Raw genomic sequence first — 26,106 nt, 5'->3', positions numbered from 1 at the left:
ACAATTTTTTTCTACATTTGTGGTATAACTTGCCAGCTTCAAACTATAGGTGAGAGAGTTGAAAATAATATGCTCACTTTGCACCTATTTTGCACAAATATACGCATGCTTTTTTAAAAACGCAACCTTGATCTTTCTTGCCCAAAATGAAATTAAGGCACTGTTGCGCGGATCCCTCAATATGAGTTGCCACAATTACTCTGTCAACATACCTGCTTTCCTACGTGCCCTATCACCGCTGCCTACTTCCACTGGAGTTGCATCTTTACCATCATCCACACCAGAAGTTCTTTTGGGACCTGGAGTTGTATCTTGAGGAACACCCTCACCAGTTCTAACTCCATCCCCTTGTACACCAGTACCTCTCCTCCTCTCTGATCTACTACTACCCCTTCCTTCAACCTTTTCTGGCTCCTTGTCCGTTTTACTAAATCGCACTGACGTATCACCAACATTAACTGTTGCCGCTTCTTGTTTGCTGCCCGCACGTCTACCGCTGCCAGGACGCGGGCTTTCAGCATCTGCAGCTGCTTCTAACCTGCTTGAGCCCCTTCTGCCTGCTGGAAGACCACCTTCAACTTCTGGTTGGGAATCCATACTACTTCCCAGACTACTAAGCCTGCTTTTTCTCCTGGATGCAATGCCATTAGGAAGAGCTGTAATAATAAGTCAAGACCAAAGTTAGATTCAAGTGAAAGTATAGATAAGGTATTGTTACATAAGACAGAATATCATAGCGACTATGCTGATGATATAAAGCGATTACATTGGCGTATTTAATTGTGCAAATTCGCAGACTTTGTTTCTAATATCATCCCATATTCGTGGGATATCTATATACATGTTTTTAAACTTAGTGTAAAAACAATTTTCTATTTGGTCATTTACCGCTACGTATGAATTTATATCATCATAAAATTGCAGCAGTTTACAATTTCTCTCAGGAGTTACAGTTTAATAGAGTGCTGAATTGTAGGAATTGTAACTTGATCAAAAACCTTATGACTAGATCCTTCATCGTCTGCAACTCTGCATGTATTTGTGTTACTTGCAGTGACAACTGAAAAACTTTCCGTTTGTATTGTGTTGGGACTCATGAAAACATTCTCACTTGATCCGTTGTTAAGAACTGTGCACCAGAGGAATGAGAAATTTCGCAGGAGTGTAGGCGGATCATTGCATTACTGAAGAAGTCAACCGACCTGGTTGACAAAACTGTCTAACCGTGAGTAGAAAATTGGATTTGACTACATAATTAACGAACTTTATTCTCACTTGACTTTGGTTGTGCGCAGAGTTCTAAAGTATGTGTTCAAAAACAAACGCTATCACAAGGTCAATTTGGAAACAAATGTGCAGTCTTTGTTCCCCTCATTCTTGAGAAAAGTCCAAAACTTTTTTTAACACAAAAATGTTTCTCAGTCATCAACCCAGAAAGTTGAGGGAATGAATTGAACGAGTTGACTTGAACAAATGAGGGAGGCAGTCTATACAAACTTGCCATGTGAAAGAATAAATATGCTTCTACAATTGACCTTTTTGATAAATCCCACAATTTCTTGCGGTTAGACCCGAGATGTCGTCATTTGACGTCACACCAACTTGCAATAAGCAGTAACGATGTTCGGTAAACAATGTGCGCATCAGTGTGATGTCAAATGACGACATCTCGGGTCTAACCGCAAGGAATTGTGGGATTTACTGAAAAGGTCAAAGGCAGACAGAGGTATATAATGTATAGAAACACTTTCAATTGAGTGATGCTGTAAACTTTACAGAAGAATATATGACAGGGTGAAAATGCACAGGTGGTGTGTACCCAAATCCATCAAGTTTCATATTTTTCTTTTCTTGTCTTCTTCAATGACATGGGTACATTAATTCTATGAAAGATACTGCAAACCTCTTTACATGAAGGCAACAAGCACACTTTAAACACAATACATCACTGATCAATACAGTGTCTTGCCTATATTTCTCTGCCATTGCAGAAGCAAGCACCGTTCTGTTGATTCAATTTCTGGAATAATTATATGTTTAAGTCTGCCGTATATTTACATAATATTATTTTATATGTTCACCCAAGATATGCAAGTTGAAAGAAAGAATTATAATAAGTAATATAATAAATAACAAAATATATGTTGAAGGAGATGAAATAAAGGAAATAAAACATGATTATAAAGCACTGAATACCTGCAAGTTAAAAATGTTATGGTATAGTTAATGAGAACCATAAGCAGTTGTGTTGATTATATCATTATGAGTTTTGCAGAATGCCAAATATCGATTTTCTCTTTCTTAAATTCATGTTAAGCCAGAATTGACTTAGTGAACAGGGGATCAGATGGGCGGCAATGTTAACTATGTCACCCTCTTTTGTTCACTTATCACATTGGTCCACTGTTAAAGTGGTACTACACCCCCTGACTATTTTTGCATTTTTCTCAAAAAATAATAGCACACTGGTACCAAAAGTTATGTATATTATAGGGGCAAGGAATCCAATTACTTCACTGAAATTTCAGTGATTCAAGACAAGTGGTTCATTATATATGAGGTACATTCTAGCGGTACCTCTTTTCTTATCATAAATAACGTACCGCTTGTCTTGAGTCACTGAAATTCCAGCGTAGTAACTGGATTCCTTGCCCCTATAATATACATTTTGTTACTAGTGTGCTATTATTTTTGAGAAAAATGCAAAAATAGTCACAAATTTATCAAGGGGTGTAGTACCACCTTAAAAAAACTGTTAAATGATCCCCTGTTCGTAACTCATAAAAATATATTGTCACTGGGCGGGAAAAACCTCATATGTACCTTTTTCCCTTGCACATAGATGAAGCAAACCCTTCAATATAAAGTCTACACCTACAAGGCTTGATCCATTTTCAAGGGCCAAAAGTAAATATGCGGTGTTTCCTGCATGTTCTTTTGGCCCTTGAACGTGGATGAAGCAACCTCTTCAATATAAAGTCTACACCTACAAGGCTTTATCCATGTTCAAGGGCCAAAAGTACATATGGGGTTTTTCCCGCCCAGTGACGATGTAAATGATTAAAGTAAGTCGTCTCGAATATGCCCTTTGAAAACAAGAGGAAAAGATGCTCATGGAGAAAAGACTTGTAAAAAATATGACTCCAGTTTCCACCATTAACGTTACGTGGGTTAAAAGTTAAAAGTAATGATCATTAAGGTTGAATTTAGTTGAAGAAATAATAGCCAAGATTTTAATGTATGGTGTTTGACCTGTATGTTACCCTTGTCAGTAGTTAGACCTAGAAACTGTTGCAAGCTATCACATGCAATTCATTTTATAATCAAGTTTAATTGGCTATTCCAGTTAAAATCCATTCACCCCCTATGGATGATATGGTCTTAGCCTTCCACAGAGGGAGTGTGACTTTCAAATGAGGTTACCTGAATGGGTGACCACATTTGAAATCAACACTCCCTGTGTGGGATATTAAGGTCATGTCATCCATATCGTTACTGGGAGGGGAAAATCTCATATGTACATTTGGCCCTCGAAAATGGATGAAGCAAACCCTTCAATATAAAGTCTACACCTACAAGGCTTTATCCATGTTCAAGGGCCAAAAGTAAATATGACTTTTTTCCTGCATGTACTTTGGCCCTTAATTGAACATGGATGAAGCAAACCCTTCAATATAAAGTCTACACCAACAAGGCTTTATCCATGTTCAAGGGCCAAAAGTAAATATGACTTTTTTCCTGCATGTACTTTGGCCCTGAACATGGATGAAGCAAACTCTACAATATATATTCTACACCTAAAAGGTTTTATTCATGTTCAATAGCCAAAAGTACATATCAGACTTTTCCCGCCCAGTGACGATATGAGGTGTATGCATTTCACCTCGAATAGCCCTAATGGTATATGAATGGGGATAAATATTATAGATATGGATTCTCATCATGCAGATAATCTCTCTACATGTTAGGAGATAAAATATACATGTAAATTCTAGTGTCACTGTTAAACTTATGTAAATGGATGGTAAGCAGTTGGTAAGTAGTCTATGGCTGAGGAGTTTCTGGTATACGATACCCATATGTTAAAGCTGCAATATCACCTAGATATCTATGATCTCAGACAGCTACATTATCTAACTAGACTATGGGAACGCTACCCGAGGGAAACTACTCAATGGATTATTACATGCAGCAGAAATGTATTGCTGTGGTTGAAAATAATGTCCTGGAAAAGCTATGCATGATGCATGTATTCATATTATACTTGGGCATACAAGTTGAGAGTAATGCCATGTGGGATTTTGCAGTGACAGATTTGGATTGCGCACTCTAACCTAATCCTTCGGGCATATACACACACACATATAAGTACGATTTGTCTGTACGCTGGTGAAGCAACCGCGTAAACGCACTGATTTAAAACCGTCACTTGAAAATCCAACATGGTGTTACTCTCAACTCAACACTATAGCAAGTTCCATGGTGCATAGAACACTTATTGGTATGCATGTCACTCTGCCATCACAATACACTGGTGTACACATAGACTACCACAGACAAATCACAAACAGTGCTTTGTATGCTGTGAATTCTCGAATATTCATGAGGGCCGATCGTTCTTGTCTAACAATCACGACAGTATTGTCTGCCTACGCGATAGTGCGTTAAGTGTCTTCACGTTTACGCGAAAGACCATAAAAATATGTAGTATGTGCATCGCAGTTTCGCCTGTCGCATTGCATGGAACGATTGGCTCTCATTATCGGGTGATGCTGAGACTTTTGACTGATTGTGATTCGTCTGTAGTAGTCTGTGGGTGTAGAACACAGTTACAACTGCACTGATGGCCACAATTGATTTGAAATGACTGTAGTTATGGTCTTGATATATATACTACCATATACAAGCATGCATAGCTTTTCATGGGTATTCTAATCTGTTGAATGGGATATATATATAAATATATGAGAGATATAATAATATGAGAAGATGACAGAGAAATAAATAACTAGATAGAGAGACAATGTACTCACAATCAGGGGATAGAAGTATTGGAATGGCGGGCTCTTGGTTTGCTTCTAAAAGAAGTCATGGGGATATAGATAGATGACACACAAAGAAATGAGGTCACATTCTAAACAGTTACTACTCTATTGTATCAACAATCTTCTCACAGATGTCTACATTATTAGGCACCATGGCGAAATAGAGGCCGTCAGCATGACATCATTTGCCGCCATCTTGTGGGTAGACGCTGTGATGGTCGTTCGATCTTCATGCGTGGACAGCAAAATCACTGTGTTGATGCGTATTAACAGCTGTGTGGCAAGCTGCGCCCTGCGCGTAGTGTCCGACGCATGAACACGCAGATCATTTGTACCCACAAGATGGCGAAAGGCTGACGGCCTCTTATTGGTACTATAGAGCTATCGGTGCCCGGTTAGGTACCGGTGACTCTTTCTATCATACCCTGGTGATGTAATAAACTGCATCAAGCATAATAATTAACATTTCCACGATGTTATCGTTTTGCATTTACATAAAAAACGAAAGCATTGTGGAATATTGTTTAGGGTGCGATAGAAAAAGCCACTGGTACCTATCGTGCATGTCAGTAATTGACTCCACTGAGGTTTGTACAGTAAGAGTTTCAAATGAATGAACACAGCATAATTTCTGCCACTCAACCATGATAACCCGCCCCCAGGGAAGTTACTGGACACATACATGGAATTGCATGACTAAAATGGCACACGCTGTGTTCACTCATTCAAAACTATTACTGTAGTAATGTCAATTTTTTCAGTTTGGGATTCAAAGTTGAGAAGACTGTTGCTTTATGATAATTACAATGTAGAAACAACCTCTGATATATTAGAGTCTACCTTGGTGCTACAAAACAAAACAATGTTGCTTTATGATACAATGTAGAAACACACTCAATATTAAAGTCTACCTTGGTGCTATAAAACAAAATAATGTCATATGATGATTATAGTGTAGAAACACACTCTAATATTAGAGTCTACCCTGGTACAATAAAACAAAACAATAGTGAATGGTATCTACTATCCATGTCAAAATCATTCAGTAGTTTGTTACATGAGTAAGCAAGTATTGGATTATTCCAGTTGAAATCCATACACCCCCTGTGCAAGACAAGACCTTAATCTTCCAGACAGGGAGTGCGAATCTCAAATGGGGATACCGGAATGGGGTAACTCCATTTGAAATCTACAGCCCCTGTGTGGAAGATTAAGTTCATGTTTTCCCTATGGGGCATATGGATTTCAACTGGAATAGCACCTTGTTTGTGAACTTGAATTCTCTAGATTAAGAGTAGCCTGAATCCTTCTGGCCTCTAATGGCGGCGCCTTTTTTTACCCACAATCCTTCATGTTGCCGTGCGTGGGTATTCGAGGACTGGAGAATCGAGTCTAGATTAAGAGGCTGGTTAGGGGCTCATGTCACTTTCCACTTCAATGTGCTTTTTGGAATCTTCTAGGGCCTTTGTTTCTTGGAAATTTGAACGAGAGAGCTAATAAAAGGTTCTTTACTGCAATATAATCTTTTAGAATATATTTGAAGAATATATTTTGAAAGGACCCCATGTCTCACATACATCAATCAGGAACTACTGAAGGATTTGGACAAAGATGATACAACTGCACTATAATAATAAACCAACCCTTTAATGAATACTACCTTCATGTAAGCTTACTCAAAGTTAGCCTAATATCAAGATAGGGATCTATCTATCTAATTTTTGCAGAGTAGCGCCTAACTCTAAGTATTTTTGCAGAGCAGCACCTGACTTTGTGCATGTGTTGGCGCCAAGCCGCCGCGGCAGTGGCGGTGGCTCGGCACCCCCGTACTGAAAATTCCTGGATCCACCCCTGATAGGGATTATACAACTTGCGGAATAAAGCTTACAATCCATCAATGAAGTCTTGACAAGAGGCTAATTTTGTGTATGTTTACATGAAGGATAGACCCTTTCTATAATGGCTATCTACAAGCATTATGCTAACTGGGAGGACAAAATGGCTGAAATGATCAAACGATACAATGCAACCCCAGAGTACTCCTGATGTTAATGGTATATGGAAACAAGTTAAAAACAAAAACATTTTGGACAGTGCAAATTAGTGAGCCAAGCCCAACAGTGGTTTGGTGTCATAGGGCACATGTCCCCCAATCAAATTGAAAATTTTTGGGGAAAAAACTTGGTGACAAATGGCTGGTGCCTCCTCAGTAAGACTTGGTGCCTCAAATCTAATGATTGATGCTACGCCACTGAGGCACAAATTGTGCTATACCTGGGCAAATATATTTCGATATTTCAATAGTTGTACTAAGCTGGGAAGGTGGTATCTGCATGCCCTTAATAATCCCTCCTATGTACCCCACATATATATTAAGTGTGAAGCAAACATTATTCCCAGTACCACAAAAACATGCTTTTCCTTCCCCCATGAAAATTTGACACCTGCAACCCATATTCTTAAACCTTTCCCTAATCCCAATTGCTTTAGCATATAAACTAGAAACACTCATTACCGGAGTTCAAATAAATCTCTGCAGTTGCCAGGGCACAATCAGGATCATCATTTGTGTCTGCTTACAATATCGAATATTTAAAAAAAATCTGCATTAGGCGACGAAAAACACACACCTTATTTTACAGGCGGATGGACTTTTCAAGTAGGGTCAGTTGGTCAGGATTTTACTTTTTTTTCCTAGAGGCTAAAATGACCCTAAAATATCACTGAAAAAAAAAATATTGCAAAAGTGTGATGATATTTTGAAAACATTCTGAATTTTTTTCCAAAATTTCCAAAAAATCTCCAAAAATGCAAAATCCGTAAAATAGGGTGTTTTTTTCATCGCTTAACTTCATCAAATTTGATGATAACCATCATGATATCCGTCTTACTTTAAACAGAAATGTAACATCACAGACATTATATTACAACTATCTTTAATAGATAAAATCATATCAATATTAATATTAAAAGCCAAAATTGAAGTTAATATTTTTGAGATGACACATACCTTCATTGTCACCTGATGGCGATTTTCTTGTGACGGGTGATGTTGGTGCTTCAGCTACAAAATACAATGGTAATATTAATTATTAGTGAGCTGGGAAAACATCTTTGTAATCAAATGATCATTTTTACAAGCCCAAGGGAAACGGTGGTCGATTAAATATGTAGCGTGCTACCAATGCTATCAGCATAAATTAGTTATACCATGCTATAATGACTGGGTATCATTGTGAACTTTTAACTGTCACCATGACACAGCATCTTTGCCTAGGGAATAGTACATATCTACAGATAGTAATGATGCCACCAAGAAAAATGAGGTTAACCGAGAAGAAACAAATTCCTCAGAAAATGTGACCGATTTCAAAACTTGTTTTCAATTTATAAAGTGAAAATCTGTTATCAAAATATTACAATTTCTTTGTTTTCAAATCTGCTTTACAGTCACTGTAAAGATCACAGTCACTGTAAAGATCAATCCTGTGAATTGTCAGTCATTATTTTACTTGAGTGGTTGTGACTTGTGAATTGATCTGAACTGATCTGATCTAGTCCAATCTATTACATATCAGTACTAATATTTGGAGATGCAAGTTTGATATCATGCAAAAAAAGAATAATAGTAATAAAGCATGCACACACACAAAATAATAACACAAAATATGTTCAACTCTTGACACGTTTACAATTTCAACAAATTTTTAAAAACAGGTCCTAGATATTTTTATTTAGTTTTAAAAAATTAATAAAAATGTTTTTACTCAAGAATTGTTTTGTTAAGTGGTCCGAAATGTTTTTAATTTTCCTCCAAAAATGAGCATTTTTGCCCAAATTGACCTCACAGATGGATTCATCAAGTCTTTGCCATTCTAAATATGTATACTTTTATATACATTAGACGCAACAATTTAGCAGTTATGGGGCCCAAAAGTTTCCATAATTCCAGGCTTAATACCACCCTTTAAAAAGTGATGTTTTTTTTTCTCTTCCTCACATAACAAGCTAATATTTATAATTCAAAGTTCATAATTTCTGGTATCAGAGATTTGTTGGATCAGATCAGTTCACATTGATCAACTTTAGTGCAGATGAAGTTTGGTTACATAATATATATTCCATGACATGAAAGTCTACAGAAGAAAACAAACAAATAAAAATACTGATAATTAGTATAAAACATATAACATACAACTAGATACACCAGGAGATAATAAGATACAATATGATACATACAAATAGTTACATAACAATTGACAAACATTGACAATAATACACGACAAGCACCCAGATTATAACCATGCTAGAGATGAAGAGAATTTAAAAGTATCTTTAATTCAATTGGTCAGAAAGTGCAGGTTCAGAGTTTTAAAACAATTTGAAAGCAGTCTCCCAAAGCTTGTTTTAATTTTTGAGAATTGACATAATCTAATTGCTCCTACGTGATCTTTGATCAAATGATGTTTGTGGAACTTGATTATAGGTTCTTGAAAAATTCCATCATAAAACACAGAAAGTAAAAAAATATGCAGCAAATTAACATTGGTAATGAGACTAGTACCATATCTCTATACCATTTTTAAAAAGATAAAATGGGATCTCACTTCATCCATTCATAAAAAGCAATGACTTCACAGTATATAAATGACAAAACATAACAGCCACATTGCACTGACGACAAACAGACAACCGGACAGACAGACAAGAAGAACAATGAAAGCGCCACCATTGAGTGCAGCCACATAGCAGAATGAAGTAGGACTACCAAACAGTACAGTCACCCACTTAGTGATAGCAGATCATAATATACCTGTCTTGTCTTCTGTGACATCCTGTCTCCTCCTCCTCCTACGGGAATCTATGGGAAGTGAAAGGTGGGTCATATCTATGGTCACTACCATTGAATTCAACTACCTTGTGCTTAATGAAAGTTTTAGGCGCAAACGTGTCTCTTTTAATTGGTGCTGATTGACATGATGATAATGTATGCGGCTGTTTACATGATTTGGAACAAAGAGCTTAGACACAAAGAGTGCCAATTCAGAATTGAGTTTTTCATGTTTGCAGAAACTGGTTTTTCATGTGTAGTGACATCTGGCACTAGTGGCACCCCAGGCAAATGAACAATAATATGTGATAAAAATCTTTCTCATGTTGGCACTCTTTTGATTTTGGCTGAATTACCTTCACTCCCATGCTCTTCATCTGTGCAGTTGTACATTTTTTGTATCATGAATACAAACAATACATCTTGATCAGAACGCATGTATGGAACATGCACTTTTGATATCCATGACAGCACCATTGGTTGAATGAAAATGTGTGTTATATTTGAATTTTCAGTTTGAGGAAAGAAGATATGTTAAATATTAAGATGTTTTTTTGACCAAACAAAACAAGTTTTAGGCCTATTAATGATCTTGATAAGAAAGAAGTATACGCATATCGGGATGAGGTTGTTTTAACATCCTCCTTTAGGCAAAACATCCAAATAGTGCCAATAAAACTATTGGTACTGCTGAGGACAGTAATATTTCCATTGGTAATCCAGCAAGCCAATTGGACTCAAAATTAGATTAAACTGTGCGCAAGACATGGTTTACATCTTGTGCCGGGTTTAACCTGATATTGAAGTCTTTTGGCTTGTTGTGTACCAGTTAAAAACATTGTCCCTGTGGTACACCAATAGCTTTACTGGCAGTGGCGGCGCCAGGAAATTTTTTTCGGGGGGGGCATTAGGGGGGCAAAATGAATTTCAGGGGGGGGAAATCAACAAAGTTTGCATAAAATTACCGTAAAAAGGGAAATTTTAAGTAATTTGGGGTTTTTTCTGGGGGACAACAGGGGGGCAAGAGTTCTGACTGGGGGACATTTGCCCCCATGCCCCCCGTGGCGCTGCCACTGTTTACTGGCACCAGTTGGTAATGATCAAGTGTAATTATGAATATATGTATGTATAGTCAGCCAATGAGACATGGTTTGAAGCATAAAGAATGCAACTGAATTTTGAGCAAGTAGTGAAAATTAAGGCGAGATACAAGCTATAATATAAGCAAGTAGTGGTGTGACTAACAAAGTCTCAAGATGATTAACTTGATGAACGGCATTATGTTGCTATATTTAAGAGGCCGATAATTTGGCCAGTAGTGCCCATGAGAATAACCTCAAAAACTTACAATCAGAATAGCTCTCTCTATCAGTAGAAACCTCGGAGGAAGCATCATCATCCCCGACGACAGGACTTGCAAGATCCGTCTCGTATGAGTAGCGGTAACGCCTTTGCCCTATAATAGCGGGGATGGGAGATGAGGTGTGGAGAAAGATAACATGGAATAATGAATGAGAACTATGTAGCTGATGATTTATATGCTGCATTTCTGTCATTTGATACAATGACATCATCAATTTGGTTTAGTGTTACAACATGTTCTTATAGCAATCTTTAGATGTTAAAATTACTCATAATACTATAGGTAAATTAGTTAATTCTTGACCAAGCTCGATTGTTCATGTTGAGTCCATGTAGTGTACTAAGCGGGTACACAGGGTAAGGCATGTACATGCATGCTATGCATAAGGGGGTTTATCGAGGAGCTACAAGCGTGCCGAGTGTTCGAGCTTGGCCAAGAATTACCTAATTTACTTTTAGGTGCAATCATATACTGATGTCAAATCAACGAGTTTGAGAAATGCAGCACAATATGCAAATTGCCTTAGCTTGCTTGAAAAGCACATGCATGCTGAAAAGCATGATTCATCTGGAGACTTCATTTGTTATGTAATGCTATACCTTTATCGTATTGGTGACAAGCTTGGCTCTTGTCATCCCCCCTTCCCTCAACTGTATCAGATTCACTTTCGTGACTTATCATGGTGTGAAACTGACTGAAGTTAGAGGGTATATGAATATTATTGCTGGCCAAACCCAAGCAAATTATGTACTTACCTGCTGAAATACTTAAACAGTAAATATCTGACAAGCAGATTGCCAAAAAGGTTTTACAGTTTTAAAATGATGTACACTACAAGATTCCTATGGAGCCGCCTGCACAGGTACACCATCATTAAGTGATACTACGCAGTATCAGTGGAGTACCAGTGTAGGAACAGTGCAGGACCACTGCTGGTGTTCCTGTGCAGTAGTAGCAGTGGTACTCTATGTTACTCTGTGTGTAACAGTCAGGTACCTTGGCGATGGTGTACCTGTGCAGGCGGCCCCAACATGAATCTTGTAGTGCAGTGTAGATTAATTTAGCTGAAAAATCGCACACATAGGTCGGAGTGACAACATGTTACCACTGACTACTTATTATTGTAAATAATTTTTCAAAAAGTGCAATTACACAATGTTTGTTCAATTATTATGAATATCAACAGTTTAAACAAGTCACAATTACAGCTAAACAACACAAGGGAGTGAGTACGGCCATGCTACTTACTGTCATTACTCCCACCGTCTTCCCTCTGAAGGGCATCCGACCCAGGTGATATATCAGATTCGGATGACAGGTCAGGGATAGGGGACAGACCAAATGCTTTACCAGGGCTCTCTGGTATCGGTGATACTTCGGGAGATATCTGAAACCTCACTCTGCTGCTATTTCCTGTTGCCGCATCAGATTGGGGTGTCGTATCTGGCATTGGGGATTCATCGGAACGTTGGGACGAACCAAACGATACTCTATTTGTGGTATTATTTATCTCTGATTCTAGATGGGCTGCCAAAGCATCCAGCTCACCTATGGGGGATGGGCTAAATACATTAGATCCCCTACGCTCGTCCTCTATATCGGACCATGATGCGTCCGATGCGCACGATACCCCTGACAAAGCGGATGAGATACTTGCTGATCTCGTATTTGATACAAGTGATGATCTAGGCTCTAGGCCTGGTAAACTACTGGGTGGTTCCAGTCTGGGATCAGACCTAGTACTATCTGATGAAGGTGGTATATCTGATACAGAAATATCAGAACTAAGGGATTGACTATCAAAGGATGGTGGTACTGTCATCTGCGATGGATCATTATCCCCACCACCATTGCCCTTTGTTGATGGAGGAGATGAAACTAACAAATTTGGTACTGGTAATGAACTTGTGTCATCTTGTGCTGGTAGAATTATGTCTGATACTGATGATGTTTCAGACACAGTCATTAAATCAGTTGGATTTGTCGATGGGACCTGTTCATATCCTGACTCAGAGGATGTATCAGCCCCAGAGAGCCCTGGTACAAGTGGAATCCCTGACTCTGGTTGATTGGAATCTACCTCATCTTCTTTTTTAAAAATTGGAATAGACGCATGTGGCAGTGAGATGAACGAATACATGGATGGTATCACAGTAGGGTCAAAAGTCACAGATATGGTAGAGGTGATGTATATACACACAGGATGGTGATGGTGGTATAGGTTGCATGAACATTGTACATGTCACAAGGTCATGCAGTGCAGGTGAGATGACAACAGGCAAGTGACACACATGCAAAGAAACATAAGAACATATTATGAAACTAGGATTAAGATAATACAATAAATATCAAAGATGACATTTCAAAGACTGCTATGATGATGGTGCACTGTGAACTATGAATGAGAAAAAGTAAATGTGTGATTTTTCCCCAAATATCTGGTTATACCACCTAACCCAATTTAACATTTGTTTTCAGATATCCCTACAACAATTACATAATATCAATGGCATCATTGGATGAGCAAGCACAATTTATATCCAATCATAAACAACAATTGATTGGTGGTTTTTTGATAAAATGAAGTCACATCATCACTGCTCGCTATTTTTTTCAGTAAAGCAGAATTCCCCTAGCTCACTGTCAGATGTCAGTCTCTTACGAGTATTGAGGATAACAATGACATTTTTGCTGAATCTCACTGAAGATTTTATCATCCTCAAAGTAAGGGATTAAAGTCATTGTATTTGAACCAAAGCTAAGTAGCGCTACTTTCTGTTGCTTTTAGTATACTATCCAAAGAGGTAGCGTCAGCAAGCGCTCGGTCCAGCCCTTCAGGCTAGCCTCGTGCTATATGATTGCTAAGTCTGTCAAGGCCATAGACTGCATCTATATCTAATGGGGAACCATACCTACAGAAGGATTTCTTTGTAAACAGTATCAGTCATATAGTCTAAACTCCTTTGCAACTAGCCCCATATTCATATTTCTTTGACATTTTTTCTGTGACAATATTAGTGCTTTATCAGAGACAGGTGCATACAACAAACAAGGAAATTACAAAAAGGATCATTCCATTCTGAAAACTATCCTACTGATTTTTACATATCACTTTCTCTTGGCAAAGTTTCTTATAGCACCATTTATAATACATGGAACTACTTCTGTCATCACAGAAATGCTTCTGTTCACAGTAATAAGGGACTGTTCACAAACACTTGTAAGGGGGGCCTGATGCAAAAAAATTTCATCGCGAAAATTTTTCGGGCCCCCCTTTACAGACCTCAAAAATTTCAGGGCCCCCTTTTTGACATGAAAATTATGGGTCAACCCCATAGAAAAGCATATAAACTTAATTTTTCCAGGAAATTTGTGGTCATTTTTTTCAGGGCCCCCCCTTGGGAGGGTCAAAAATTTCAGCCCCCCCCCCCTTTTTTTGCATCAGGCCCCCCTAACAAGTGTTTGTGAACGGTCCCTAACGGACTTTGGAGCATATGGCCTAATTTTGATACATATGTAAGAACTGGCTCAATTCCTCAGATCTTTACACCCTTGTGTGGTTATGAAGCAACCACTTGAGCTTGCTGGGGTGATTAAGTGCAATTGCTACCCTATGTGCCAGGGAGTGATTATTAACACTGGACCAGTGCTAGCATGTGACAGAAACAAAGAAAAAATCAATTCAATATCTTTTTAAAATGGTTATCATGTTTTTGATAATTGACCCAAATCGAAACTTTGCCAAGGGTGACTCATTTGCCAAGGATTTGATGCAGTGTTTATTATCATCTGGCTATAATGCTACTAACTACTATAACAAATCATTATGGATGCTCAATAGAATCAACAAAGTGACATTGATGTGGCTATCATTGCTGATAATAATAACACTTACGTTGTGGGGTAGTTGCAGCATCTGTAGGTGTCTTCTCTTTCTCTCCTTCTTTTTTCCGACTTCTTCTTCTCTCAGATTGGTTTTCTTGAACTGAAAAAAAGAGAATCATTATGGAGTAATCAAACTAGCATTAATTGATATGACATGACATTTGTTTCTTCTAAATAATGGATTATCAGCAATTTGCAGACCACAACACCACACCCTAAAATTCATCAAAATTGGAAACTTTCTTTCCTAAAGGCACCATATCAATAATGCCTAGAAAAATTGTTTTTTGCCTTGTAAAAGCACCATAACTTTTCACCATTTTCTGCAATTCCTTTTCTCCGATGAAGGCACTAAATGAATAGACCTTCCTTTTACGCACTACGAACTGATCAAGGGTCGTGGGGAGTTTGGTTGACAGTTACGATATACGCAAACTATTCTTTTTAATTCTTTCAGATTATATCAAACTTGAGGTGAACAAAGTAAACATGATTTCCTATAGAGTATTCTCGTCAATATAACATGTTTGCTACAATTTAACACAAAGAAAAATTTAAGGTGGCTATATCGGCGACAGTGTCATGCACATAATTCCTTGAAAATTCCAACTTTACAGGATTAACCCCCTGGACACTACTGGTCATCTAACAGCATTTCTGATTGGTTGATAACTTGAAATGCTCATTTCAATTACCAATTATGATTAGGCTTTAAACTATTTACGGTCAAACTTGCATTTGCAGATGATCTTATTAATACCTTCCTTGATTGGTTCAAAACTGGACACAATATTCATTTTGACCAATCAGCAGGTAGTTCTCATGGGGTTAAGAGCATAACTTACCATCAGCATTTGAAGTCTTATTGGCACTTGCATCTTGACTAACTGGAGCTTCATCTAAAAATGAGAATAATAATACCAGGGAAAATATTAGTAACGATTAAGGAACTAAATGCATTTTTTTTAAATGCCATTCATTGTTATGATTGATTGTAGATAAATAGCGTAATTAGCTGGATCCATGATGGTTGACCATGTGGAGATGAATGCGACTTATGCTAGAAGCTGGCATTGGCATGAAATTTTATCTGGATTGTGTGGAATTCATCTGGAATAATCCATTTTTTGGGAGTACTTAGGTGATAAGGCAGCATTACAGTAATGATGGGTCAACACATTATAATCACATACATTCATAAACTTTACACATATGATAGCATTCCTTCTTACAACACCTCACATTTGTCATATACATTACAGCAAATGCTTCAGAATGAGTAATCCAAATATATTAAACAGTATAGTTAATTCAGCAATGAGATTCCACAGATAAATGTGACAACTTTTCACTTAATTTAGCATGCTGCTTGAAAAAAAACCCAGATGTACAATTGTACATATTTGTAGCAAATGGGTATACGCTTACATAAACAACACAACATGTAAAAGTATGAGTAAGACAAGAAAAAATGGTTCATGCAAGTTGGAGAAAAAGGGAATAGATAGAGAAGGAAAAAAAGACAATAAATTTGCTTGCATATGAGACAAAAGGCAGAATGTTGTGGAAGTACTCCCCTGGAATAGTGCATGACAGGAAGTAGGGAAAAGTGTCTAGAGAAGAAACTCAAGCAAGATTGGATAGCTGCATAGGTGTCAGAAGAAATCCATGCAATTAGTTATTATTACCGTTCACCCTTTATCACATTTTAGTGATTGTTCACATACTACCTAGTACCTACAAATATGCCTTCCTATGAGGCAGGATCATGATGTAAAGGTCTAATATGCATGCAACTGTTTCTTAAGCAATACTAAGTAACTTTCTTTTCTGGAAAGTGCACTTAACCCCACAGGCAATACCTGGCGAATTATCGGAACTGTTAATTGGTTACAAAGAGTGGTATATCAATTTATCATGTATTGAGCCAATCACAGATATGGTAAGAATAGTCAGTAGGGCTGAAGGGTATTATAAGCTTAAAATTTGATAACAGTTCTAAAAGCTCTAATTTGATTGGTTATTCAGATGATTCTATAATATAATTAACCAATCATGCGCACTGTAAGGCAGTAGCACCATGGGATAACATTTTGAACATCATTTCTAAATCCAAACCTATTGGATGAAATGTTGACAGCTGGACACTTAATATGTAATGCTAATAGTACTTGCAAAACATAACATGCCCATCAAGATAGACACATTACTCCTCTTAATGCGAACTTGGAAAAGTATGTGCTACACTACTTTTAGATACTCATGTAATGGGTGCAATTTTAGAATCTGGTATCTATTCAACCCCAATACATTTGTATATTCATTGAATGACCTTTGAAAATTTGGGTACTAAAAACCATACTCTGCAACTTAAGCCAAATTTTGCACTACGATTGTTTAATAGAGGTTATTGAACTATGACATTGGGATGAGGCCATTGTGGTCCATAGTGTATGCCACTCATGACATACACCCTTCGGGGAAAAAACAACGCTTGTGGGTGGCATACTTTATTTTAAACTCTCACCAATGCAGGTAGGACAGCTATCCTCTAAGCCTGATGTGCTTTTTGAAACAGAATGATGGTGATAATTGTAGCCAAGCATGCATTTATTTTTGAATCATTTAAAGGCCATTATTTCTTACCAAGACTATAAGGATGTCTCGCCCATGCAGGCAGGACACTACGGACAGCGATCCTCTGAGCCTGATGTGCTTTTAGAAACAGAATGATGGAGATGATTGTAGCCAAGCATGCACTAATTTTTGAATAAGGCCGTTATTTCTTACCTAAACTGTGAGGATATCTTGCACGTAACTTCTCTCTCAGTTAGAGGAGGAGGAGAATTTGGAAGAAGGACAGCTATCCTCTAAGCCTGATGTGCTTTTAGAAACAGAATGATGGTGATGATTGTAGCCAAGCATGCACTAATTTTTGAATAAGGCCATTATTTCTTACCAAAACTGTGAGGATATCTTGCACATAACTTCTCTCTCCAGTTAGAGGAGGAGGAGAATTTGGAAGAAGGACAGCTATCCTCTAAGGCTGATGTGCTTTAAGAAACAGAATGATGGTGATGATTGTAGCCAAGCATGCACTAATTTTTGAATAAGGCCATTATTTCTTACCAAAACTGTGAGGATATCTTGCACGTAACTTCTCTCTCCAGTTAGAGGAGGAGAATTTGGAAGAAGTAAATGTGGTTGTTGCATCAATACCTTAGGGTTAGAGAAAAGCAAATCATATATATGGGGTAGATGTTAGTAGAAAACTTGCAACGTGGCAAAAGAAAGCTTTGTGTTAGACAATGGTTAATCACAGCCATACACTAGTAAAGGCAAAATATTTAAAAAGAATATTGCACTGAGAAAAAGTTAATTGCATGAATCAAAATCATATTATTACATGTTCAATTAAAACAAAATTAAAAACATGAATCCACAATAAAAACAACACCAAACATTTGACCCATGTTAGGATTTACAATTTTTTCTGTTAAATTCTCCAAAGCCACAAGTTAAGTTGATTTGATCTTGCTGATAACAGTTTCAATTATTAACAAATATTACTGATTGCTTTCAATTACTGATGAATTATTAATGAATACATAAATTATTATATCCATCTCAATCATCAAAATAAGTATATAAACAAAGAAAAGTAAATATTGATCCATAAATTTGACGGAGAGTACTTCCAAATTTCTTTAAAAAAATGTCAAATGGTGACAAAAACATTTCTTCAGGAATAACAACTTCAGCAGATAAATGTCAAGGTGTCCTGAAATATAAACACACTCAATAATTAAAAATACAACATACAACAGAATATTCACACCAACCACTGTACTATCAAGAAGCCATATACAAATGTATGCAGATGACCATGCAATCTATTCAATGTTTATATACATGTACATGGTGGCACCAGGAGCATGGTGTCACCCCCCCCCGCCACTCACTATATGGGTATCTATCTGAATAAAAGCACCAGAACAAAAAAAAATCTCAGCAAACCTGCTATTTTGAGCAAAAAAATGCAAAATTTTCTTGATTTTTCTAGCTTTCACTTTGCCCCTCCCCACCATGAACAAATTCCTAGTGCCACCACTGTTTACACCCAGTTAGGGAGGAACAGAACATTGAGATGACATACTGACATCCACATCCTAATTAGGCTAAAAAAAAAAAATTGTTTGTTTGTCCTCGACCGCCCGCACCTATTTTTTTACGCCCAGCGCCTACAACTTTTTTTTTTTTTTTCTATTTTTTTTTTAACATTTTCCCCAAAACTGTTTTTGTTGGATTTTCTAACTTTCTACGACTTTTACGTCTTGATTTAGGCATTTTACGCAGACCATATCATACGTGTGGCGCATGTCCAAACTCACTATACAAATCTATATTTCGTTGTGAACTTTGTACTCGGCGATCGTGCTATTAAAAGAACTGAATTTATATCAGTATAGCTAGCGTTGTTTGTGGACAAAAACGCATGGGGTGAAAATGTATAAATATACCGATTTTTCTAAAAAAAAAAAAAAAATGTACTAAATACATTGTATTAAAATATTTTTCATACATTTGAAATACATATTTGAATGATATATGTAATAGTTTTTTGATTTTTAAATATTTTCACGTGGTGATTTATATTGTCTGCATAACAGCGTTCAAGTGATGCAGTCCAAACATGGCGACCCACGCAGTTTATGTATGTGTTTTCTTGTGAAAGGAAAGTGATTGTAGATCGCCTTGTAAGTGCCCCTATATCCCTAAATTTACGGGAATTATTTAATAATGTAATGTCAGATGTTCCGGCTACTGCTGATGATCAATTTACCGGCCTGGAGATAGCGGTGGGGGAGAAAAGAAATGGACCGTGGAGTACTGTTTCTCCTACTGAAACAGTGGCTACCATTGCCGATTTGCAGTTCAGATATGTGCTCTTAAAAAAAAACATAAAAAAAAACAAACAAAAAATCCCGCCCGCACCAATTTTCAAATGGTTGTGGAGGACAAACAAACAATTTTTTTTTTTAGCCTTATATGAGGGATGGCAAACTAATACTATGTGTACAAAAGGAATGCAAATGATGTTCACATGATTACATCTGTACTTCCACCTCAAAATTACAGAGAGTACATTATGACACTAATCTATACAACAAACTAATGACTCCAAAAATTCAGAAATGTAATCTTGGTTCTATATACATGCATAATGGTTTACTGAATGTCTAATAAAGTCATCAATTGACAAATCCAGGACTAATTCATACCTTTCCCAAAAATATGGGACTAAAACATGGCATTTAAAAACAATGGTACTCATTGTATAGACATCTATCTAAGCAAAGCGCTTTGAGGCTGTTCACGGCATAAAGTGCTATATAAATGTCTACATTTATGTTATTTTTTATTTTTCACCACATGGATTCATTCTCCTTCACTAGATGTCATCAAGACATTTCAAGACATTTTATGGCCATAATTATGAATATTAGGGATGAAAACAAGCACTGACATAATTTCCTGAAACTGCCTTAACATTTCCCGAAAATGTGTGTTTCCCTACACTTTGTACAGGGAAGATCCATGCAAAATTGTCTGAAATCATGAAATTTCCTGAAGATTTACATCCCTGATTCAGGACATGAAGACAATTATGTACACAAACTGCGCTTTTCTGAACTTTTTGTTTAACAGGGATGCCAGTTGCCTGAAGTGACTTTGCAGGGAAAGCCTGAAAAGGTGCACAAATTTGAACAAGTAGGAAATCAGACAGCTGCCTGAAAACTGGCATCCCTGGTTAAGTGCTCCTAGTGCCGATATTGAAGGGTTTAAATTAAAACAACTAAATGTAAAACATGCAAGACAGATATATTTTTTTGATTGAAGCGCTTCTTTATCTATACTTCCTTTGCTATAAAGATTAACGCTGTGAAATCTTTGAATAAAAAATAGAGATTTATAGGAAATGTTTACAAGATATAATCAGGGCATTTTGAAACTTTTTAAAGTCAAAATTATAAAGACATGGTAAGAAATAATAAAGAATATATACATGTGAAATATTGGAAATGAAAGCATACAGAAAATTACACATAAGATTCACAATGAATGAGCCAAATATGAGGCTCACAACTGAGCAAGCAAATGATAAAATCATGCGATCAATCAAGCAACTTACGAGGCGACATGAGAGGAGATGGAGGTGGTTTTGAGTCACCTCCAGAGAGCAGAGCCATAACATCAGCATCATCATCACGAGTAGTAGCTACATACACGGAAGCAAGATGAATGGTAGTCAGGAGAGCGGGAGATAGATGATGATATAATGCAAAAAATATGATGTATTATGCAAAGAAAATGATAGTAATAATGCAAAGAAAAATGATAGATATAATGCAAAAAAGATGATAGATATAGTGCAAAAATGATGTTTAATGCAAAGAAGACAATAGATATATAGAGGTTGTGCATATGACGTATCATATCGTAAATATGGCAGACTACTCAAATGCTTTCAACAAAAGCATGATTGCAATCTACCGCGACAGTTCGTCTCACACACAACAAATGCACTACAATCAAATAGGTTGATGACGACATTTGATTGAATGGACTGCACTGCGCCATGATTACGGGTAAGGACACCGGTTCAAATCCTTTGTTTGGAGCCGATCAATAATTTCACGCACAACCTCTATTGCAAAGATGATGATACTTATAATGCAAAGATGATAGATATACAAAAATAATGCAAAGAAGTGGTATAGATTACAAAGCAAAGCAGAACATCTTGCTATGAAACATGCGTGATTAGCTACAGTATTAGCAATAACTGATTATAAGCCAACGATACAATGACTGAAATACTTCAGTAAAATAGATGGACTAGGAACTCAAAGATGTTTAAAGAAAACAAGCTTGAAAGCATGCATTTTATTGGAAAGGCATGCAATGAAACTTCTTGAACATTGCTCTATTATAAAATATGTAATAAATAATGTGAATGGAGGCAAAAAAAGGCATTATGTTTGACAATTACAAACCCTACTACATAAGCACACTGATCTTAATTGGTAACCAACTTAGACAGATAAGTACTTTCCACCCAATAATAGTAATACTAGTATTATTCCCTAATAGAACAAAAACAAAGCAGGCATGGGATTGGTAGCATAACAGGTAAGGGCTTCGAGTCATAATCACAAGGTAGATTGTGATCGAAGCCATGCAGCCTCAACATGCTGCGCATTTGGGCAAAGCACCTCACCTCACTTACAATTAGCCCTGTTCATAAACCTGACACCCAAATAGCACAAGCAAAGCGATTTAGGCTATCTTAGATCATTGTACACAGGGTATTCAGTAGGATTTGAAGGGTTGGGTGTGTAAATTCAAAAACCTGGGTGTGTAAATTAAAGATTTGTGTACAAAATATTATAATAGGCCATGTGGGCAAAAACTGGGTGTGTTTTTACAAATTTAGGCATGTAAAAACACTCCCTATTACATGACTGGCTGGATAAGCCCTTGATCATACAGGTATCAGGGTCCCGGCACAGAGCCTACAATCTAAATGCCAAAAGGAGCTGTACTACTGTTGCACCCTTCTTGAAGCGCATACTGTGAAGTGCATGTTAAATCAACAAAATTTATGTTTTTTAATAAATAAAATGTCAGATACTGTAAACTATTGCTACAGCTACAATAGTAACACAAACTTCTCCTATGACCTGCAACAAATATTTTTCAAAATATTGAACAGAATTTGCTTGTTAGTTTGTCACACCAAGGTTTATCCTTCAGGTAAGATATGATACAACACTCTGTTATTTCTTACATGAAGGAATACTTATTAAAAACCGATGAAAATATTCATCATTCACACTATATCACTCAATACGCTAATCATTCATGCCATTAGAAATGACTACAACCATCTGCCGCAAACTGTACGACCATTTATTCTGATGTTGATGGATGATCATGCAATTATTCTGACTCTGAGGGTGATTGAATTCACAGCAATCCAGGCAAATCAAGCATTAAGAGTCACTCACTTTGTGATGACTGCCTAGATCTTCTCCATGATGGCACATCTTCGCCTTTTCTAGACGGCTCCTCGAATTTGGTTGATAGAGATGACAAGCTCTTTTGCCATGGCTTACGTTGTTGCACTTCATCCTTCTTCGAAACCTCTTCTTGTTTGCCTGACTTTGTGCGTTCATCACTTTTACTATCAAATTTGCTTGAAAGTGAATTTAATTTAGATCCACTCTTCTGTTGGGCCTCTTTTCGTTTCAGTTCTTCTTCCTTCTTCTTTAGTTCTTCCTCTTTCTTCTTCAGCTCCTCTGCTTTCCTCTTCTCTTCCGCTAATTTCTCATTGATACGTTTTTGCCAAGGTTTAAGTTCTTCTTTCTTCTCTTCAACCTTTTTCTCTTCCACCTTCTTCTCTTCTTTCTTTCCTGCTTTCTTCTCTTCTACTTTCTTTTTTTGCATCTGCTTCTTTTTGCTGTTCTGCGAGTCTGGCGGCGAGTCTTTTCTGCCATGGTTTCAACTCTTCTCCTGTTTCAGCAAGTTTTTCAAGAATTTTGGCATCACGTAACATTTTTTCTGCCTCTTCCTTCTTTTTCTTTTCTTCTTCTAGTTGACGTTCCTTCTCCAGTCGGGCAGCCAGGCGTTTTTCCCATGGCTTCAGTTCTTCCGTTTTATTTTCACTCAACTTCTCCTCAACCTTTGGTTCTGCTTTCTTCTTCAACTCTTGTTTCTTCTTCTGTTCTTGTTCTGCCTTCTTTTGCTCCTCTTCCAATCGAGACTGGACCAGTTCATTCCATTTCTTCTTTTTCCCTCTCTCCTCTTTCCTTCTCTCTTCATCTCGTTTACGTTCTTCCTCTCTTTTCTTCCTTTCCTCCTCCAATCTAGCTTGTTGTTTCTTCCTTCTCTCTTCAGTTTTTCTTTTATCCTCTTCCAGCTTTTCCATCAACTTCTTTCTCCATGGGCTGTCTTCATCCGAGGTCTTCTTCCTAAGAGGAGCAGCATCCGTTGCCTTGTCACCAGTACCTTTAGATCCTCCAGACTTGTCACCCTCTTTGCCTTCAAACCTGGAACTCAAGGAGCCCATATCCTTCTTAAACTGTCTAGCCCTTTCTTGCTCTTTAGCCTTTCTCATCTCTTCCATCTCCTTCAGCTTTGCTTTCTTTGCCTCCTCTCTTTTCTTCTCTTCCTCCATTCTTTGTGCCAGCTTTGTCTTCCATGGTCTATCCTGTGTCTTAGCTTTCACATCTTTCTGGTCCCCTAGTAAACGCTTAGCGTCTGTTGAAACAGTAATACAAAATCAACCAAAGTCAATACACAAATCTTATCAACTCGTTTTCCCAGTTCACGTCAACCTCATTCGTCAAACCATGCAAACATCAAATATTCCATGTAACCATGCTAATGTTCCCTGTTTAACTCTATCCTATTACTCTATGTAATTATAGTTGCTTGATTTTGAAGATATTGTAGCAGCCTGTGATACATTGGGCCGCTCAAGTTGAAATCCATACATCCCTTATGGAAGACACAACACTAATCTCTCACACAGGGGGTGTAGATTTCAAATGGAGTTGCCCATTCAGGTCATCCCATTTGAAATTTACTTTCTCTGTGTGGAAGAAGATGGTCATGTCTTCTTCATAATGGCTAATTGTGTAAGAAAAGAGGCTGTATTAAAAGTCACACCCAAGTCCATAGCAGTCAGGTTTTCTTTAACAAACACATGAATAGACCTGGCCTATGGTATTGTTTGAGAGTTGACTCGTATGGACTCAGATGCAACTTTTAACACATAATGAACCATTGTGACTGAACGCAATGATGTGTGACACTATAATTTGGTCCATATGTGTAAAACAAATAAGGCTACCCATACCTTTTTAACAGGTGTCCATATGTGTAAAACAAATAAGGCTACCCATACCTTTTTAACAGGTGTGCATTTTGTCAAATATTTTTCAATTTATTTTAAAAAGTATTTGGGGGGGGGGGAACTTATAAGTTGTGGGCCCTACATCTGACAAATTTATATTGAAAACATTGTATAAAGCAAATCTCACAACAGTTCACTTTGAAGTTCCTCAAAATTTTGTTTCCAGAGATTGTAAAAATAGCCTATTTATTTCCTAAATAAAGCAAGACTTGCAAAGAGTTGCAAAAAGTTCCTCACATCATTCATATAAAATGGGGAAGGTTGTCATTCATCCAGGTAGCAATATAAATTAATTGGAAATAAGTAATTCTAATCAACTGGTCTCACTTTTATTGGAAAGGCTACAGTATATCACCTTATCCTAAGTTGACTGATGATCTGGCAGTAATTAGTCATTACCTACCATTCTGTACTGAAAAACATTGGGCTATTCCATTTAAAATCCACACTACCCCTGTGGAAGATTCTGGAAATATCTTCCACAAGGGGAGTATGTTTTTCAAATACAATTGGTCAGAGTTAATCATTTTGAAACCCATTCTCCCCCTGTATTATGGCTCATTCACAACTGGAGTGAGTATTTCATATTGAAATTACCCAATTGTCTATTCTATTTGGAACTTATAATCCCTACGTGGAAGACTTTAGCTAAATCTTCCACAGGGGCAGTGTAGATTTTAAATGGAATAGCCCATTCCTGAGAAGTTGAATTAGGGATTCAATCATGTTTCACCGTTGTTCACCGTTTAACAACGATGCGACAGCGTCGTCTGCGTGGTTTACTTGAGCGAAGTAAACCACGCAGACGCCGCCGGACAGAGTTGTTAAACGGTGATGAACAACGGTGAAACATGTTTGAATCCTTTCAACAACGAAAAGAAGCTAAATATCGTATAATTCACGATTATTTTACGAGGAATGTCAGTTAATCATTGCCACTCAGCCTTACAAAAACTTCGATGATTTCTCTTTTGATATCAGCAATAAAACTACAGAATAA

The 26,106-nt window shown here is 37.2% G+C and overlaps 2 protein-coding genes across 8 annotated transcripts in view; both read right to left on the bottom strand.

The window, feature by feature from the left end:
* Positions 1 to 403: 403 nt before the first annotated feature.
* LOC140135722 (uncharacterized) lies at positions 404 to 23,316 on the bottom strand. 2 transcript variants are annotated; one of them, XM_072157322.1, is made up of 9 exons: positions 23,197 to 23,316; positions 21,318 to 21,404; positions 18,254 to 18,343; positions 15,970 to 16,023; positions 15,135 to 15,224; positions 11,225 to 11,332; positions 9,859 to 9,906; positions 8,056 to 8,109; positions 404 to 656 (listed from the first exon to the last, which is right to left on the bottom strand). In XM_072157322.1, the coding sequence occupies exons 1-9, from the start codon at positions 23,233 to 23,235 to the stop codon at positions 534 to 536; spliced, it is 693 nt and encodes a 230-aa protein (XP_072013423.1). In that variant the 5' UTR covers positions 23,236 to 23,316; the 3' UTR covers positions 404 to 533. The 2 variants fall into 2 exon arrangements, with proteins under 2 accessions (XP_072013423.1, XP_072013424.1); XM_072157323.1 differs by lacking the exon at positions 18,254 to 18,343.
* Positions 23,317 to 23,436: 120 nt separating this feature from the next.
* LOC140135721 (uncharacterized) overlaps positions 23,437 to 26,106 on the bottom strand; it is a 193,470-nt gene continuing 190,800 nt past the window's right edge. For all 6 annotated transcript variants that reach the window (XM_072157316.1, XM_072157318.1, XM_072157319.1 and 3 more), the window contains one exon: positions 23,437 to 24,448. In XM_072157316.1, the coding sequence (XP_072013417.1) occupies positions 23,562 to 24,448 (887 nt within the window). In that variant the 3' untranslated portion in view covers positions 23,437 to 23,561. The remainder of the gene's footprint in view (positions 24,449 to 26,106) is intronic.

This window comes from Amphiura filiformis, chromosome 16 (genome assembly GCF_039555335.1).
Source record: "Amphiura filiformis chromosome 16, Afil_fr2py, whole genome shotgun sequence".
Lineage (NCBI taxonomy): Eukaryota > Metazoa > Echinodermata > Ophiuroidea > Amphilepidida > Amphiuridae > Amphiura > Amphiura filiformis.
The sequence above is the reverse complement of the archived record's forward strand: the minus strand, read 5'-3'. Positions and strand labels throughout refer to the sequence as shown.

Coding starts and splice junctions, on each gene's coding strand:
- LOC140135722 (XM_072157322.1), bottom strand. CDS start 23,235: ATGTGCCATCATGGAGAAGATCTAGGCAGTCATCACAAA. Junction 16,024..18,253: donor AAGATATCCTCACAGTTTTG/GTAAGAAATAAT, acceptor TCTCATTTTTAG/ATGAAGCTCCAGTTAGTCAA. Junction 9,907..11,224: donor TAGAGAGAGCTATTCTGATT/GTAAGTTTTTGA, acceptor CACTTCCCATAG/ATTCCCGTAGGAGGAGGAGG.